Source organism: Drosophila elegans, unplaced genomic scaffold, assembly GCF_018152505.1.
Source record: "Drosophila elegans isolate 14027-0461.03 unplaced genomic scaffold, ASM1815250v1 contig_468, whole genome shotgun sequence".
Lineage (NCBI taxonomy): Eukaryota > Metazoa > Arthropoda > Insecta > Diptera > Drosophilidae > Drosophila > Drosophila elegans.
Genome location: NW_024545855.1, coordinates 1,684,864 through 1,701,989, shown reverse-complemented (window position 1 = coordinate 1,701,989; position 17,126 = coordinate 1,684,864). Strand labels below are relative to the sequence as shown.

Genomic DNA, 17,126 nt, shown 5'->3' with positions numbered 1-17,126 from the left:
TATTCTCACTTCGAATTTGAAATCGGAGCAAAAACGTTCGGTCTGCGCGTAAGGGAGTGAAATAAACGTTAGTTATACTATTCGATTTCGTAGTGAATCCAATTGGCAACCAATCAAACTCAAAGTGCAATACGGAAACTGGCCTGTGCAACTCGAGTAAACCTAATATTTAGCCCAAATTCCATTCAGTAAGGCAAAGTTCTGGACCCAACTACCCCGGAATTGTTAAATATTTATACACACCACCAACGGAACGCACGCACTTACATATTTTACATTGTGAGTGGCGCCAACATATGTAAAGCAGCGATAAGAAAACAACCCAGAATAGAAAAGGAAAGCAGGAAAAACAGGGGAGCCGATACACAGACACAATTATTGTAAGTTAATGCATATCATTTTCAAAGTTCTATTGATTTTTGGGTTTTTTGTGACCCCCAAAACATTTTTGCCGCCTTCGCCTTGTTTTTGTTCCCTTTTGTTTTGTGCTTTTGTTTTCGTGTGTGTTTCCTTGATTTTTCCATTCAACTGGGTTTGCGTCTTTATTTTCCTTTTTTTGTCCCATGAAAATGTGGGTGGGGTGGGTGGTTGTACCTCTCTGTTGATTCACCTGTCGTTTGTTTTATTTTCATTTTCAACTTCACGGGCAGCTGCGAAATCTCAGCTGCTCCAACAACAACAAAAACAAAAACAACAGAAAAACGTCAGCTTTCGTTAATGCAATAACCGGTTTTCGAGCTTTATCGTATTTCGAAACTGTGCTAATAACTGGTGTTGTTTTTCGTTTGGCGTATTTTATCGCTTCGTTACCCATATAATTATAAACTAAGTAATATGAACGACTGTGAAAAATAGCGATAATTTATAAATGGGGAGCATTTGCTAATTTATTGTATTTTGATGTTTTTGCCAGGAAGTTGATTGTGATGCAGTAAGAAAAGTATGCAAAAACTTTTCCACTTATAATGTCAGTCACTTATTTTTTTTACCTTTTCGCCTGCCAACTTCAGTTGCATATGATGGTAGCTTCCTTTTTCTCTTTTCCACTCACTCCTACTCGAACACTGAGAAAAAAGATTTTAGTATTAATTTGACAACAAATCACTAGAACAATTTTTTTTTTGTAGTGATGAACTCTATATTTTTGTTAAGTATTTTATGTTGTTGCTTAAGGAATGAAAAGGATCTAGTGAAACCAACTTTTAAGTCCAACCTATATTTTTAGAGCAAATTTATTTAAGTAATTGAAAGGACCTTAAAAAACTTATTCAATGCAAATTATGGAATTAATTTTTCTCTCAGTTTACCTAGCATATTTTTATTTTGAGCATTTCGGTCATGCAGCAGGCAATTGCTATGGGCCAAACTGATGTCCTGAAACAAGCCAAAAGCACTCACTCCAAGGATAACAGGCTCGTCAGGCCACAAAATCGATTCTCCACGAAGCCCAATACCTTGGAGAAAAGCCGACACGTGATGGCGCCTGGCAGGGAATTGGAGAAAAGGGGAAAATGGGAGGCGTGCTGGGAATGGGATGGGTGGGATTGGGATTGGGCATGCCAATGGGAACTTTCAACTCGTTCTGCCCTTTTCACAACTTCTTGCGCAAACTGCGGCAAAAATAAAACGGGGGAAAAACATGCCGGATATAAGCTGTAAATTAAAGGGGACAACTCGGTCAGATATTTTGGGGGAACTGAATTTAGAATCCAGGGACTAGTCTAGATGCAGATAACGTATCTAGAATTATCTATTTGGGGTGAACTTCAACTGAAGACGGGGATTATCTACCACACTTTCAAAGAGTTTGCATCAGAATGGTTAACAATTTCAGTATACCAGCCTATAGTAAAAAATTGGTTTTTAAGATAACTTATCTACGTTTCTTTTTGCGATTTGAAACTGACAAAGCTCTAAAGCCATTAAGATATGTAATCTTTAAAATGGGAAAATTGGATAAAAAGTGCCGGAAATGAGAACTTAATTTTCAGGAAATCGGAGAATTATATTTAAGTTGTCAGGATCAGTGGTAAAACCATCCGCAATAAACAGCTTAAATAAGCATGACTCATTTTAAGGGTGACTTTATGCCTAATGCAAAGGCCTTTTAATTTTCTAATCCAATATTAAAGTACAATTCCAGCTTAATGTGCGTAAAGCATTATTTGCCAAATAAATCATTATCAAACTTTCATCTTTTATTTAAAAAACTTTTAACATATCCCTTTTATTTAATGCACCCAAAAATCTTTCCATTCCAAGCTCAGCCCTCTGGTTCTGCCTTTATTTATATCAAAAATTCTTTTTCAACTGGCGCCCGACAAAATCCCCAAGAATTCAATCACTTTCCCTTGGCAACCAGAGAATTTTCACAACTCTTCTTGTAAGTAGTGGGGAATGCGGTGTAGTTGGTGATGTTGGTGGTATAGTTCTCCTCCTGGCAACTAACTTTGAACTATGCATGCACATTGGGCAAATATTTTGTTTCTCCATTTTATATTTTTTGCCGGCTTCTTTTATTTCGAGCAGGCACACAGACTCCTTGTTGCCGTCTGGCTTTTTCCCAGGGGATGGGGGTCGCATGAAGTTGTTCTGTCTGGACTCCATCCACAACTGGTGGGTTTCCCAGCGCCAGCGCCTCCGTCTCCTTTTTTCCTTCGTCCAACATCCTTTGTTGTCTCGGTCGGTGGAAGCGAACGGCGCTGCCGATGGCTCTTTTATGACGCAGTTGGTCCGGGCGAGTTGAAGTTTGTTTGCTCGGCCGTGCCTGAAAGAGTTCATTCTTCTATAATGCATTAGCCAGCGACTGAAGAAGTTGTCCTAGTATAGGATTTCCATGTTTGTTTAAACCAGCCTCGGTGGCCAATAAGTGGCTTCTCCTTCCCTTCTCTATAAAAATCCAAGCTCAGCTGATAAAGTTTCCGCCTCATTAAAACCAATTTTGCTAGGAACATTTATAGAACTCTTTGCCTTTGATGAAAGGCATCCGTTGGCGATAGACCAGCCACATAAAAATAAATAACATTTTGCCAATTTCCAATTAATCAGCAAAGTCAACAGCAGCAAAAGTTCATTGAATTTGCAGTTGTTCGAGGTTTGGGGGTTACGCTGAGAGAATTCGGATTAGAAGGGGGTATATCTGGGGTTTAAGGTTTCTCCCCAAGCGAACGCCGTCTCCAATGATTAGTCAGCCGAGTGATATGACTAAGCGAACCACCAAATCGTTTGGCCACCACACGAAACGGAATAAAATTCAAATTAAAACTAGAATTGGTAGAGGGGAAAGTGGGTGTTGAGGGGGTCTGACAGCCAATCGGTCACTTAACCCGCTGCAAGGTCTCCCATAGTAGTAACTCTTTTGGACGGAATTGTTTCTTAAGGGAAATTGAAGAAAACGACTTTAAAGTAATTGTTTATAGTAGCAATTTTTAAATTGTTTATAGGATGTAAAGAAAACTTTGGGAAACATTTCAGAAGGGTTCCAACTAATTTATGTAATTTCTAGAGTTGGGGAAATGTTCATTAGAACATAACTATGCAGTTTCATTGTGAATTATTTAACAAAAATCGATCATGTCTGTCTCGGCTTAAAAGCTTAAAATAACTTATAGATATGTATCTTATCAAATAGTTTAGTAAAGAACAGAAATAGATAAATTCGTAAAAATGTTTAGAACAATAAATGCTATCGCCAAAATTCGCTTATTAATTTCTTTTGGTATTTTCTTATCTTACTAGATTAAACTGAAAATAGTAAAAAATAAATACACTGACAGTATTCACTCCCCTGATTGTCTACTGTACTGTGACAAGACACCTAAAAAAACGTAGCAAACGGAGCATTGAGAAGTCCGTCGGTGGACAGCCATTTGACACCGAAGACTGCAACATTACCTGGTGGTAGCACAAGGTGGGGTAGAGATGTCATGGGTGGACAGGGGCTGGGAAGTGAGAAGTGGGCCGGGTATCAGGGGCAGACAAAGTGGCTCGTTGGTTGCTCAATTGCTGCGGGCAGTCGAGAAGTTGGCGTTTCTTTGTTTGCCACAGTTCTTTGGCCCGGGCCTTGACTTCGTTTGAATTGTCTTTTTTGTTGCCATCAACATTTAATTTAATATGTGAGTTGAGTGCCCGGTTCCTGCTCAAAAAAACCCGCTGGCCCCTCTTCGTCCTACACCAACAGGTTACTGGTTTTCTAGATTTGCATAGAGTGCCAGCCCCCAGGATTTTGATCCAGCTTATTTGTATGCCTGACAACAAGACTTAACCAAAGGCCAAACCCAAGACCAATCCCCAGCCAGACAGTCTTAGTTGAGGCTTCCCATTTAATTTATTCATGCAGGATTAGTCGTATATAAGTCCTACATAAATCGACGACAGCTGTCGCTACCTGGCTGGCATGTGAAGACTTCTATTCAATTTATGCAAATTATTTTGTGGGCTTGCCAAATGTGTGATGGGGATAGTTGGTGGAACCAGATGCTATTACATTTTCCGCCAGATGTTTGCAAAGTCGAAAAAAACCACCAATCAGGAAGAGCTTTTCCGTAATTATATGGATTTAAAAAACAATCATAGAAAAGGCTTTTGGTATTTGAAGTATAAAGACAATTTACTGATTGCTTACTGGAAGAAAAGCAAACCCAAAAAGTAATTTACCCTCGTTTCTAAACTCAAGCCAAAGCCGAAGACCTGATGGGCACTCCTTTGATATCGCTTTTCTAAGCCTGAATTTTCGCCTTGTCCCACATTTGGTTTATTGCATTCGGTTTGTGGCAACTGCTTCAAATAAAGTTTTTGTTCGTTGCCAAAAACCGGGCCAAGTAGCGCGACCCCAAAAGTGGAAAGACAAGGGAAAACATGCAAGCGGAAATGCAGTGGGGAAAACTGTGTGCGATTTGGGGGGTGAGGGGTCTTAAGTGAATCCCCATTTGGATCCTGGCATTGCTGGAAAGTGTGAACGCACATGGAGGGCACATAAAACAAAGGATGTTTCTCAACTTTTGACATACATTACAACCCCCAAAGGAAGCTTAACTTTCCGTTTCATCGCGCTGTCAATTGAATGGCACTCAGATGCAGTTGCAGTTGCAGTTGCAGTAATAGATTCGTTTCCAGATGGGGAGATTTGGTACTGAAACTGAGGACAGGCACCAGCACCAGCACCAGTAATGCAAATTGTTGCAACAGGAAATGAGGCGTACCACGCACAGCGAAATACACGCCAATTAGGTCGCAATTTATAAGAAATGTTTCGGGAACCGGGAAGAGACCCCCTTTACTTCTCCTTTGTTTTCCATATATCACACCATGTATGCCATGTATGCCATGTATGCCGTGTCGAGAGGTGAAGGAACTCCTTTGTGATTGTTTTCGTGCGGTTTACATTATGTAAAAATTTTAATTGCCAGATTTTAATGAAGCCCCAGGCCCAGTTGGCCCAACTTGGCTCATTGGGGTATTTTCCGCCCCTGGGGGCGGGTCTAATGCATTATTTATGCAGCTGACAGCTTGTCCAATGAGTCAACACCTGTTTAAATACTGCGGGAAGGTTTTAAGCCAAAAGCTTTTCAGTTTATTGCATAGAATGCAGGTATTTGGGGTTTTGGGGAATCAACCCTACCATCCTATTATATATGCATGTAAATTGCAGTCATTGTGCTTAATGCATTTGCCACTTAATATTTTATTTTCATAAAGCTTGATAAGCCTGGAATGGAATGGAAAAAGACAGCTAATGAGGAAATGAAAATGAAGCTTGTGTTTATTTTTCCAAGATTGCCTTGACTGCGGTTGGATCGGCACTTGACTCCGGGTCTGAGGTTTATAAAACCTGTTTTATACCAATACATAATATAACGGAGATTACAAAAAATTCAAACTTATAAATAGAACTATATATTAATTAGCGTTATTTTAGCATGCTTTTTCAGGGAATATTAAGTTTAAGTCTATCAATATAAAAGTAAGACAGCAAAGTTTTAAATATCGATACATATAGGAAACAATGTCAATAGAGAGCAGCGTTTTATGACTTTACTACTGACGCCATAAATTACCCCGTAAACTAGAGATATTTCTCGGCAAAAAAAAGATTAATGGGTTGCTTGAAATGTTCGAAATATTTGGCAGCTTTAAAACAAGCAAACAGCTCTATTTCATCTTCAGCTAAACGGCCTTCAACTTTCTTTCGAAGAAAACACGCAATGAATGCTACAAATTTTCACTTTCGTGTCGCTGCTTTTATAGCTTCTTGTTGTCTGTTGTCTGGCCCAAACAGAAACACACAAAAACTGCTTTGAGCAGCTGCACTTGACTTGGTCTAAGTCTTTCGCTTTGACTTTGGCTTTGGCCCACCAACTGCACCTTGAGATTCCAGAGTATACTATACTATGTAGCACATAATCTGCAGACAACTTGTCACTTCGTCGTGGCTTTCAAAATGTTTTAAGTGCATCCAAAGTCAGCCAGTCATGGGTGTGTTTGCAGAAGACTTGTTTACTTTGGGCTTTGGCCTGTCTCCCTCTCAAATCCACACACATTTTAATATGCACAAAGCCAGACGAACTCAAAAGAATCTCTTTCTGGGGAGCAGAGAAACCTCCACATCTAATTAACCCAGTGGGTAAACAGAAATTCCGCACATCTGATTAACTCGGAAAAGATGAATGTTTTGAGAGTCGGCAGGAAATGCGTTTTGATGCCACGCCAAATAAATCTTTCAAGCCAAAACCGCAGAATGCTTTCAGACATTTGATGGGTGGCAGCCAATAGTACAGGCCAGCGCAACTATTTATATTTGGAGGAAGCCCGAATGGTTTATTTTGGTTTTCGAGCATAAACAAATTTGGAACGACTCACGAGGTAGATCTCTGTGTGCCACATTCGATAATATTTACACAGTTGCTTTTTATACACTACTACACCAAACACCGTTTAGTCCAGATCTTGCACAATGATCTCACACTGCCTCGTTACGATTTCCACATTTCCACGCTTGATTAGTTTCGAGTGTTGAAAATTTCGATGGTCCCGAAATCCCATCAAAAATTGTCGATAGATTGCGGCACACGCCTTAGGAAATGTTTTGTTCAGTTTGGGGGTGTGTTTTTAATGTCACAAATCATTTGATAAGTATTATGGCTTCTAGAATTATATTAATGGCTAATAACAGTATACGTGAGACACATTTTTAATTGGACATACGCTATCCGCAATCAAAATATTGGAATGTTGGGGCATAACTGCATAACTAAGCAATATATTTCTTAGAGAGTAACTATCAAAGCTTATTAATTTGCCTGTACTTATCTTAATACAAAAAATGCTAAAATTGGCATGATTCCCCGTTTTAAAATTCAGTAGATCGGGATTTTAAGAAATTCTTGAATGTGTTGATTTCTTGTTTCTGATTATTTAGCTTTCATTATAATCCATACATTTTACCGGCACGTGCTGTCAGGTGGACAATAGCCAGATCTTAAATATTATGTGAGCAGCACCCACAATGAATTCTCATCAGCGGAACGAGCTCAGCGAATTGAGATGCCCTTTGTGTGTCAAGTGATGATGATCTTGATGATGACTCTGATTGACGTGGATGCGCAAAGAGATGGCATTAAGAAATTGGAGCAGTGGCAGATGAGAACTACAAAACGCTTGCGGCCGAGCTTGAATGTTGGCTCTTGTGGTGCAGTCGTAATCTCTTTGGCTGCACATTTAATCGCAAATTGCACATTGTTGCGGCCAAATTGAATTGTTTTGCGGCGGTGTGGAGGTGGGCTTTTCAATCATCCGGATTGATTGGCATGGACCGGCATCGAGTGCACACAGCCGGCTGAGCCTCAATGCACAAACCACAACCCACAGAGAGATATATGACCACATCTGCACTCTATACATGGCCCGCACTCTGTGCACCCCTTTTGCCCACCGAAAGACTTTGTCTCGTTTCTGACTTTTCAATTCATTTGATTTGTATCTTGGAAAAGTGGATATGGTAATGGGAAGTCTGCTCCCCTCCCGCCCTTAATGGCTATTTGGGTTAATTTGATTTTAATGCTTTGCCACAAGGAATGCGGGTGTGGTGGCAATCAGATCAGTGCCCAGCAATTGCCAAGAAATCGCGCATCTTGTGGCCATCAGATTTCAATTGAATTACATTACCCGCTGATTGATTCGTGAGTAAAGTCCAAGTTCAGTGAAACTCGATCAAAAGACCAATTGGTTCAAGGTTTAAGTGATTTTTGCGTGCCATTAAGTGCCCTATATGAGAATCGCATAGAAAGGCGCTCCCTCCCACACTATTTACCGTTAATCGACATTGTTTTCAATGGACCACTCATTTGTCAGTTGAAGTGCTCATGCCATAAATTAAAGTGGTTGATTGTCTGTTTTATTTATATTTATATGTTTTGAGTATTTGTTTTTAGCAACAACAAACAAGTCTTCTTAAATAATTGCCCCCGCCAACGAAACTACTTCAAGAGCCGACTTTTGTTGTTGTTTATCATTTATATAAATCGTTTTGTGTACAGCGTCTAGAGAAAAGCATCTCCACAGAAATTGCTGTTGAAGATTAGCATTAATTGTTTTTGCAATCCATTGTAATCTCGCCGTGACAAAACTGTTGTGGTAGTGCATTGTCTATGAGGTTGTTTGAGGTAGTTAAATGTTCTAATATGGCAATTAAAAGTCGTCTGCGATTGCGGAGACTTAAATAATTTTATACCCTACCTAACGCCAGCATACTTTTCATCCCTTTTCTTCTCCCCCATATGATATCATCTTTCCGATGAAACAGAACTTGAAGCTGTCAGAATTTGAAAACCCAACATCTGCTGGAGTTTCAGGTCACCCCAGGCAGTTGGATTGTCCATTCATTAATCATCACATCATCAGTGATGACAATCATTTATTAAAAACTCAGGACTAATACAAGTTAACCTCTAGAAAGTCTAAAAAATATTTTACAAATTATTAAACTCTTTCTTAAATCAAACAATGTAATGACATTATTTTCAAAACCAAGATTTTCAAATCATAAAAATATTAATATTTCAAGTAGTTTTTAGTTAGAATCTGTATATACATTTTCTAATAGGTTTTCCTATTTCCACTTTATGGTGTTTCTTATGGTACATGTTTTTATATTTTATTTTTGTGACTTAACTTTAATTTTGTGTTATGACTAGTCATTAATTAATATGCAAAAATCTTTGACATTAAATCAAAGCTCTATAAACATTAAATTATAATAAGACCAATTTAACTTCAAACTGTAATTTGCTTCTATCACAAAGATTTATGGATTTAAAAACAGTTTTCCCATATAGTCCGATGTCTAGTCATAACATAAAAATAAAATAGAACTTTTGAACGAATTAAACACGAAGCTAGGAATATTTGGGTAATTTTAAATCATTCCAAAACGACTAAAAAATTGGCATCACTGGCTCAGCACACATGCGGAGTGCCCTGCTAAAAGCTATGTCATCCGAAGCCCGAAGGAAGGATGGGATTTCTGTGTCCGCTTCAGTGTCTCCTGCATTCGCAATGAGTTGACTGAAAGCCCATTCAGGGTGGGCTTCCTTCTCCAGCTACAGCTGTTGATCCTGATGAGCATGAAGGGTTTTGTGTGGCCAGGGGAAGGATGCATAGCCTGCGGCAACTAAAAAGCACATCCCGTCATTAGGAGCAATGTCAGTTATGCGGCTGCCACTGCAATTTGCTCTTAATTCTTTTCGTGTTTGCCCTGCCCCGTTTAATTGCATAATTTATTGATAATTAAATGAAGCTCTAAATTAAACTCTCTTTCCAGGGTTCGGAGGCTGGAGTCGGTTGGAGTGACGCAACTCCCACAACAATTGCCACTGATGAGGTGAACGAACTGGACAGCTCTCCACAGCATCCAATTACTGCCCCTCCATCTCGGGCAATTAACAGAATCCCTAATTGGGGGGCGAGTAGGAGGAGAGAGTGTCTTCAGTAAAGATGCCATCGCTGCGCCAGAAGGTCACCACTTACTTCCGCCAGTTGAGCTTCATCGCAGAGCCTCGCGAGGGTCGCCGGCGGGCCAGTGAGCACGAGGTTGACGATGGCAGCTTCATAACCAAGTATCTGGAGGGGTGAGTAAATAGAAACCTGAAATTAAAGGGTAGTTTCTAACCCGTTTTTCGTTACCACCTTCAGGCGCATGCAGCGACAGTTTGTGGATGGTCCGGAGATCTACAATGGCCAGAATCCCACAGACATGCCCGTCCTCAAGCTGGACTCCTACGAGGCTGGCACCTGCTCCATAACAGCCGCCTGCACAGGACCAGACGAAGGACTCACCGGCATCAAGCGCTCCAAGCTTCACCTGAGCACTAGTTTTGCGGACGACATTGACTTCATAGACACGCAGCAGGAGAACGATGATTGCTATGGTGTGAGGAAGAGTACACCTCCGGTTCAGGCTACCGCACAGAACTCCACCCGACTGGCCAGCAAATTCGGACGCCCGCCAACCGGATCCCGGAGACAGAGCAGTGTGGACCAACCATCCGGATCGACGACTGCCTCGGGAATGCGATCCCGCAAGAACTCCAAGAGCAGTATAGCCAATCTGGCAGCGGCTTCTGGTGGCAGCGGCGATGCTGGCAAAGCCAGCGGTGATCAGAACAACAGAAACCTGTTGAATGCAAAGACTGAGACCTCGGCGGACGGGGATTGCAACTCGGAGCGGGAGCGTCTGCTCCGCGAGGCGGTGAGCAACCAGGGTGGCTCTGCTCCGTCTGCTCCGACTGCTGCGATCGCCGGCGTGGAGAACTGGCGCATGGAGTGCGATTTCGCGTATGGAATCTCAGTGTCTCTGTACGAGACCAACATGCTGACTAAGGAGCCCATGGGCAATCCCATCGCCGACTGCTACGGCATGGTGGTGCGTGGGGACTCAGCAGCCATGGCCATGGCAGACGGCGTCAATTGGGGCGATGGCGCCCGTCTGGCTGCCCGCTCCGCTGTACACGGCTGTCTGGACTATCTGGATAGGGCTGTGTTTGGGCAGGCACTGGAGTGCCGGGCTACTACCACCCAGGAGGTGTTCGTCAGCCTGCTGCGCAGTCTCTGGGAGGGACACGGCTGCATCCTGGAAGTCGGAGGAGCCCTGTCCACGCTGACCATTGCCGTGGTGCTGCCGCTGGACGGAGCACCAGGAAAGTATGTGGTCTGCTCGTGCAATGTGGGCGATTCCCTGGGATATGTGTACTCCAAGAAGCACGGCGTACGCGAACTGACGCAGGCATCCCACGACATCAGTTCCATGCGGGACATGCGCGACGCCCTGGGCGCCCTTGGACCGGCCGATGGTAACAAGCCGGAGCTAAGCAATCTGACCTTCTCGATGAGTTGCATCGAACGCGGCGACATCGTTTTCCTTACCTCGGATGGTATTAGCGATAACTTTGATCCCGTGGTGGGCAAATTTGCCGAGGCCTGGACGCCGGATGTTAAGATGCAGTCGGCGACGGGGCATGGTAAACCGGCGATTCTGGCTCCCAAACGTCAGAACAAGAGTGCATCTGCGATCTATGCCCGCCTGCATCCCTCGACGCCACCCACGCGACCCGCTCGTCAGTCCAAGGCGGGCAGTCCGCCCAGCAATGCGCCCAGTCGGCCGAAGTACATGCGTTCCCAAACGCTCATCGAACCACGACAGGGACTGGTATCGTCGCCGCCACCACCTGTGGCCCTTCAGCGCATTCCAAAGTCCATTTCGGGCTTGCCCCTGGTGACCGGTCCGCAGAGGCATGCTCTCACCCTGTACCGCTTGGAGGATCTGCTCAGCTACGGCATAAACGGCACCTTCTCGCCCTGCGTTTCGGCCCGGAGACTTTGCCACTTGCTCATCGATTTCGTCCGGATGATAACCTCGGCGAGGAGAAAGACCCTGGAGCAGCGGGAGCTGTTCTACAAACTATCAACGGGACCAGATGGCGCCAAGCGGGAGGTGCAGCTTAATCGCATGCAGCATCGAGCGGCCAGGAAGCGGGTGGTGGACAGCAGCGCTTTCGTGGCTCTACCTGGAAAACTGGATCACGCCACTGTGATGGCCTACACAGTGGGCGGTGGAGAGGATCAGGACAATGGCAATGTCAACGGCGATGGTGCAGCCATTTCCCCCGTACTGCAATCCAAGGAGTTCAAGGAGACGAATTTCTAAAACAGAGAAATCGCTAGACTGCAGACTAAGCTTTTTATACATTTTTCTCACCCGCAAATGGGTAGTTCTGACTTATGTTAAATCAATTATCTTCGGGGTCTATAAATAAATAATTCCAAATGTATATTTCTTGTTCATTAATGCTGGTTTTTTTATTTAGTTACTAATACAGAAACTGCCAATTATTGATTAATTGTTAATTTGTTACTTCAAAGTCAAAAGATCCATGAAAAACTTGAAATATATTGTTAGATTTTCGCCAAATACATTATTTAGTTTGCCAATCAAGAAAAAAATGTATACACATTAATATGAATCTAATTGTTTTATTTAATCTTTAGAAAAGGCTTTATTTACTGTATAATTGGGGTATTTTTATACATGTGATTTTAAGACCCTGAAGAAAATTGTTTATATATATTTAACAATGAAGTACCCATATATATAAATATTTACATAAACACTTACATACATACGTAGTGATATATCTCACATTTATCTTTAATATTCATAGAGCTTTCGCTTAAGTTTGTTGATTTCAATTCGGTACTCTCACGTGTCAGCCATAGTTTTTTAGCCATTTATTTGTAAATTGCAATCGACAGAAATGCCTCAAATGTTTTAAACACCAAAAAGAATAAGAATACACAGAATGTACATCGTATTTTTACACTCTCATCCGTAACTCAATGTAAATGCCACTTTTACACCAGCTGCAACTATGTGAATTGGCACAATTTTAAATTATATATGGTGACAGCGTTTAAACTTGGTAACGCACAGCTTATGTTGCCCAATGGACTGTGCCAATCGGGCTCGAGCAATCAATAATTGAATAATAAACGCATTGCAAAATTGCGCTTTTAAGACACCATCAAAAAGTTGTTTTATTTGAATGAAACCATTTACTAAATATGCTTTTTATTATCTCTGTAAAAACATCGCGAAATTACAGGTCAAAATTTAATTAAGTCTTCAAACGTTATAATATACTTGTAATTGCACAGAAAAGTAATACAAAACGTGTCAGTTCCTTTTGAAGGTAGAAAAAGCAAAAACGCAAGATAGAACCAGGCAATAAATCCGTAAAAGATTCATGCACATAAGAGAATATAATCTCAGCGGATAACTATTAGTTGCTACAAGCTCATTTCTCAACTGTTGCGCATGCGCAGCAGTAGTTTTGCTATGGCCTGAGCCTGAGAGGGTGAGGCATCCTTTACTTGTTTGTACAGAATCTCCACACTTCGCAGGGTTTGTGGCTGCAAAGGAAACAAACTGATAATAAGAATTCTCAGTTAATATATTAAATTCAACATACTAGTGTCTTTACATCTAGCTGTGTCTGAGCCTTGTTGGCCAGCAGCCATAGATTCACTGCCAATTGAGCGAGTGATTCCTTCTCGAGGTCAGCATATCGCACGATGCGTAGGAAAAGTTCCAAGGCTAGTTCCGCTTGTGGTCGTTGCTGCTGGGCCACGCCCAATGATTTCAGCTGCAGCAGGATGGCATCGACAACCTGAGCACACATGTTGTTTACCTCTTGCAAAAACTTGGGATCGTGGCCATACAAATCGTCATTGGAAACCACTGCAAAATAAGATTAAATGTATAAGTTTGTATAGGATAATGTACATTATTATAACCTACCGCCTTTTATATGATAAGGAAACTTTTCCAAGCTCTGAACATAAAGCATGTCCAGGGAATGTAGATAGATGATACTAGGCGCCGTGCTGTTCGCCTTGAATTCGTGCCTTCCAACCACATCCAGCAGCAGTCGTAGGAAATAAAGGACGCCCTGCTCTGGACTATCCGGCACCACGATTAAAGTGGCCAACAAATTACGCATATAAGACACCAGAAATCGCTCTAAGCTACGCGGCTTTCCATCGAAGTCCACGGTAGCTGCGGGCAGCTCATTAACCAACTGCAAGGCAGCCTCAAAACAGGCATCGGCTGTTGTAGTAAATAAAATTAATATAAAATGGTCAAGTCACATAAATCTGATTTAATACTTGCCTTGCCCGAGGCAGAGATGCTGCAGTGCCAGTTGACCGCAAAGCAAATACAAATTCATTTGCTGCTGAACAGCTCCAATGCTGGGAATGGTGATGAAGCAGTAGGCGATGCAGGCCTTTACGAATCCCGTTGACTTGGAACGATTTCGGGTGGCTAGTTTGCAGGCCGCATGAACCAGAGTCACATAGACGGCATCCAAATTGCTGAAAGTGCCCCGGGCCTCCACATAGAAACTGAGTTGCTGCTCCAGGTCACGCCCAAAGTGAACTTTGTGGATAAAGACATTAATGAGCTGAGAAATTTGGCGGCGCTCATCATCCACAGAGAGGGCACTGTCGAGATAATATTACAAATTGTTCAAACAATATGTTGTTCATATTATTGAGCTACTCACTTCACAGAATCATTCAAAATCTTTCCGAGATACATCAATGCGTTTGTTACCACAGCATCGCAGGTATATTCCTCGCTGTTTTGTTTGTAAAAACTGAGAATGTTTTTGCATACTTCCACACGCACCGATTCCTTTTGAAAGAGGTCCAAGTAGGGCAAAAAGTTCGGCTGAATCAGCAGTAACTCAATGCTGCGATAGTTTTGCATAATCCTGGTTAGAATGCTTTGCAATTGGGAGTAGTGTTTTTCATAGGCTTTGCCGAGACACATCCGCGCATTCAGTTCGCCTAACAATCGGTTCACCTCGTGAATCTGTAAAAATGTAAAAATGATTAATTAATATCTTATATCTAATGAACAAACTAGAATCTCGAAGAACTAGCAAACTAACCGTAAAATACTGAGATACGAAGACTGCCCAAGTCTCCACACAGTTGATGTACTCGTTAGGGTCCGTCAGCTTGTTGATGGTCTCTAAAGCAGCTTTCAAAAAGGAAATCCGCTGCTCTTGCAAGGGAGCACAGCTACTAACGCAGCTTCCTAGCGACCGTAGCAACTGGGACTTGGAGATTCCAGGCGTTTCGGAAGCATTAATAAGCTCTATGAATTCTAATGCATTTGTAGCAATAAACTCGGACTTAAAGGAACTTAGAATAGACATCAGTATTGCACCGCTGTGGTTAAGTATAGTATTAGTATAACAGATAGATTGTAGAGGCAAATGACTTACTTGTTCTTTAACTGCTTGCACTCATTAAGCATATCCTGCGTGTGCAGCTCGCATTTGTGAACAAGGCAGAGGAACATATAGTCAAAAGCCGGTGCATATAGCTGTAGATAGGAGCTAGCAGTGACGATCTCCGGGTGAAGATTAAAGCGGGCCACAAAGCGAAAGATCTATCAAATGATTTTTCGTTAAGAGATAATATGTTTGACATTTTCACAAAGCAAATAACACTCACCTGTGGGTATATGACAAACAGATCGCTAAAGTTCTCCCTGATGTATGTCTTACTGGGCGTAAGGGTCACGCCCATTCGCACCAAGTAGCAGCGGGCATAGCTGGATACCAAAGGATCGGCTATACCCCTCAATTGATGGGTCAAACGTTGCAATATGCGTTCATACTCCTCGCGAGAGGATGACAGAAACTCGTAACACTTGAATATAGACAGCTCCAAGTATAGACGCGGCAACAACTCTCGAATAGAGGCGATCTTGTAAAACCAATTCTGGCACGTATCCCGGGCAGCCTCCCGTTCTCGCTCCAATGTGGTCGCCGATGCTGCGGGATCTGCAGAGGCCTTGGCCCGCAATCGTTCATATACCAGTTTCCCGAAAACATCAAGAATGTCCGTGATGAGCACATACTGACTTGGGTAAAACTGCAGCACAGTGGTGTCCGCCAGCATCTTGGCACACTGTATGGCTATCTTCAGAGCTTTTACCCGCTGATCGTTGTGCCAGGACTGGATGAGCTCTTGCTTAAGTTGTTCGAATCGCTGGATGTACTCCTGCTGCGTGAGATCCATCATGTGGCGCATGCTGCCATCATCAAAGTGATCCAACTGCTCCAGGCGGTACTTGGTCTTGTCTGCCACCACGGTTTGGGCTTTGACTAAGATTGGGATTGGGGGGTTAAAATGGTAAGCAAATCAACCAAAAAACGTACTACTTTCGCTGCCGCCATCCAAGCTTCCGGAGGCCACTAGAAAACTGGTGGAGAGCGATAGCTTCTCGTTGGTGGTAAAGCGGTTGAGGATGCCCAGGCGACGGCTGCTCCACTGCAGCGTGTTGTCCTCCGGTTCCGTTCGATCCCTCTCGCGACGCTTCGTCTTGAGGTCCTGCAGACCGTAATAGGAAATGATTAGTCATGTTCCTTTCGGGTGGTGCCACTTTACTTACGAACTCGCTGACCATTTGGCTGAGGGGATCGTTGAGTTCCTCATCTTGGCGGGCAAACTGCGAGAGTGGGTCGGTGCCCTCCAGAGCCCGGCTCAAGGGATTGCTGTCCACCAACTGGATAGGAGTTATGTTTTTATAGAGCAATACCAAGGGGCGTTGTATCATTTACCCACCGACACTGTTTGTTGCTTCAGCGGATGATCCAGCGTGGCCTGGCCAGCCAGGCGGTTCTTCCGGACTTCGTAGCATCGCGGCACGCACACCCTGCAGTCAGATGCAATATTTATTAATTCGTATTTGTTTATTTTCGTGCAAAAGTAAATAAAGTACCATTCCAAGTTCGCCATAGCGTTGCGGTTGTTGTTGTCGGCATTCCAAACAGCTGTTTGTTAACAGGTATGGGCGTTGGCAGAAAAATGTGAGGGGGATGAAACGCTCGGAAGAAACTGTACTTATTGGGCCAACATTTTGAAACAAGTTACTAGTTGTGAAACTATTTATTTAGTTATTATTAAATAGAAAACAAAATTTAATTAATTATATGTAGTTATGCTCCATTAATTTTTATATTTGCTTAAAACTTTATTATATGATTTTTATTGGCTGG

General features: G+C 42.6%; 2 protein-coding genes across 3 annotated transcripts; one reads left to right on the top strand and one right to left on the bottom strand.

Moving 5' to 3' along the window:
* Position 1: 1 nt before the first annotated feature.
* LOC108143980 (PP2C-like domain-containing protein CG9801) lies at positions 2 to 12,323 on the top strand. Its single transcript, XM_017268591.2, has 3 exons — positions 2 to 380; positions 9,818 to 10,124; positions 10,189 to 12,323. Exons 2-3 carry the CDS (start codon positions 9,991 to 9,993, stop codon positions 12,197 to 12,199), a joined length of 2,145 nt encoding a protein of 714 aa, XP_017124080.1. The 5' UTR covers positions 2 to 380; positions 9,818 to 9,990; the 3' UTR covers positions 12,200 to 12,323.
* Positions 12,324 to 13,112: 789 nt separating this feature from the next.
* On the bottom strand, positions 13,113 to 16,955 carry LOC108144085 (VPS35 endosomal protein sorting factor-like). Of its 2 annotated transcripts, none has more exons than XM_017268736.2 (12): positions 16,850 to 16,955; positions 16,693 to 16,783; positions 16,520 to 16,633; positions 16,287 to 16,458; positions 15,577 to 16,232; positions 15,345 to 15,511; positions 15,006 to 15,288; positions 14,616 to 14,926; positions 14,222 to 14,553; positions 13,850 to 14,158; positions 13,521 to 13,789; positions 13,113 to 13,461 (listed from the first exon to the last, which is right to left on the bottom strand). In XM_017268736.2, exons 1-12 carry the CDS (start codon positions 16,864 to 16,866, stop codon positions 13,354 to 13,356), a joined length of 2,829 nt encoding a protein of 942 aa, XP_017124225.1. In that variant the 5' UTR covers positions 16,867 to 16,955; the 3' UTR covers positions 13,113 to 13,353. The 2 variants fall into 2 exon arrangements, with proteins under 2 accessions (XP_017124225.1, XP_017124226.1); XM_017268737.2 differs by having other exon boundaries at positions 16,290 to 16,458.
* Positions 16,956 to 17,126: the final 171 nt, after the last annotated feature.

What these genes read in the sequence shown, in the direction of transcription:
- LOC108143980 (XM_017268591.2), top strand. Translation starts at nt 9,991, where the DNA reads ATGCCATCGCTGCGCCAGAAGGTCACCACTTACTTCCGCCAGTTGAGC. An exon ending in ATAACCAAGTATCTGGAGGG is followed by an intron (nt 10,125 to 10,188) that starts GTGAGTAAATAG and finishes TACCACCTTCAG; the next exon opens with GCGCATGCAGCGACAGTTTG.
- LOC108144085 (XM_017268736.2), bottom strand. An exon ending in TGTTTGTCATATACCCACAG is followed by an intron (nt 15,512 to 15,576) that starts GTGAGTGTTATT and finishes ATCATTTGATAG; the next exon opens with ATCTTTCGCTTTGTGGCCCG. An exon ending in TCGTATCTCAGTATTTTACG is followed by an intron (nt 14,927 to 15,005) that starts GTTAGTTTGCTA and finishes ACATTTTTACAG; the next exon opens with ATTCACGAGGTGAACCGATT.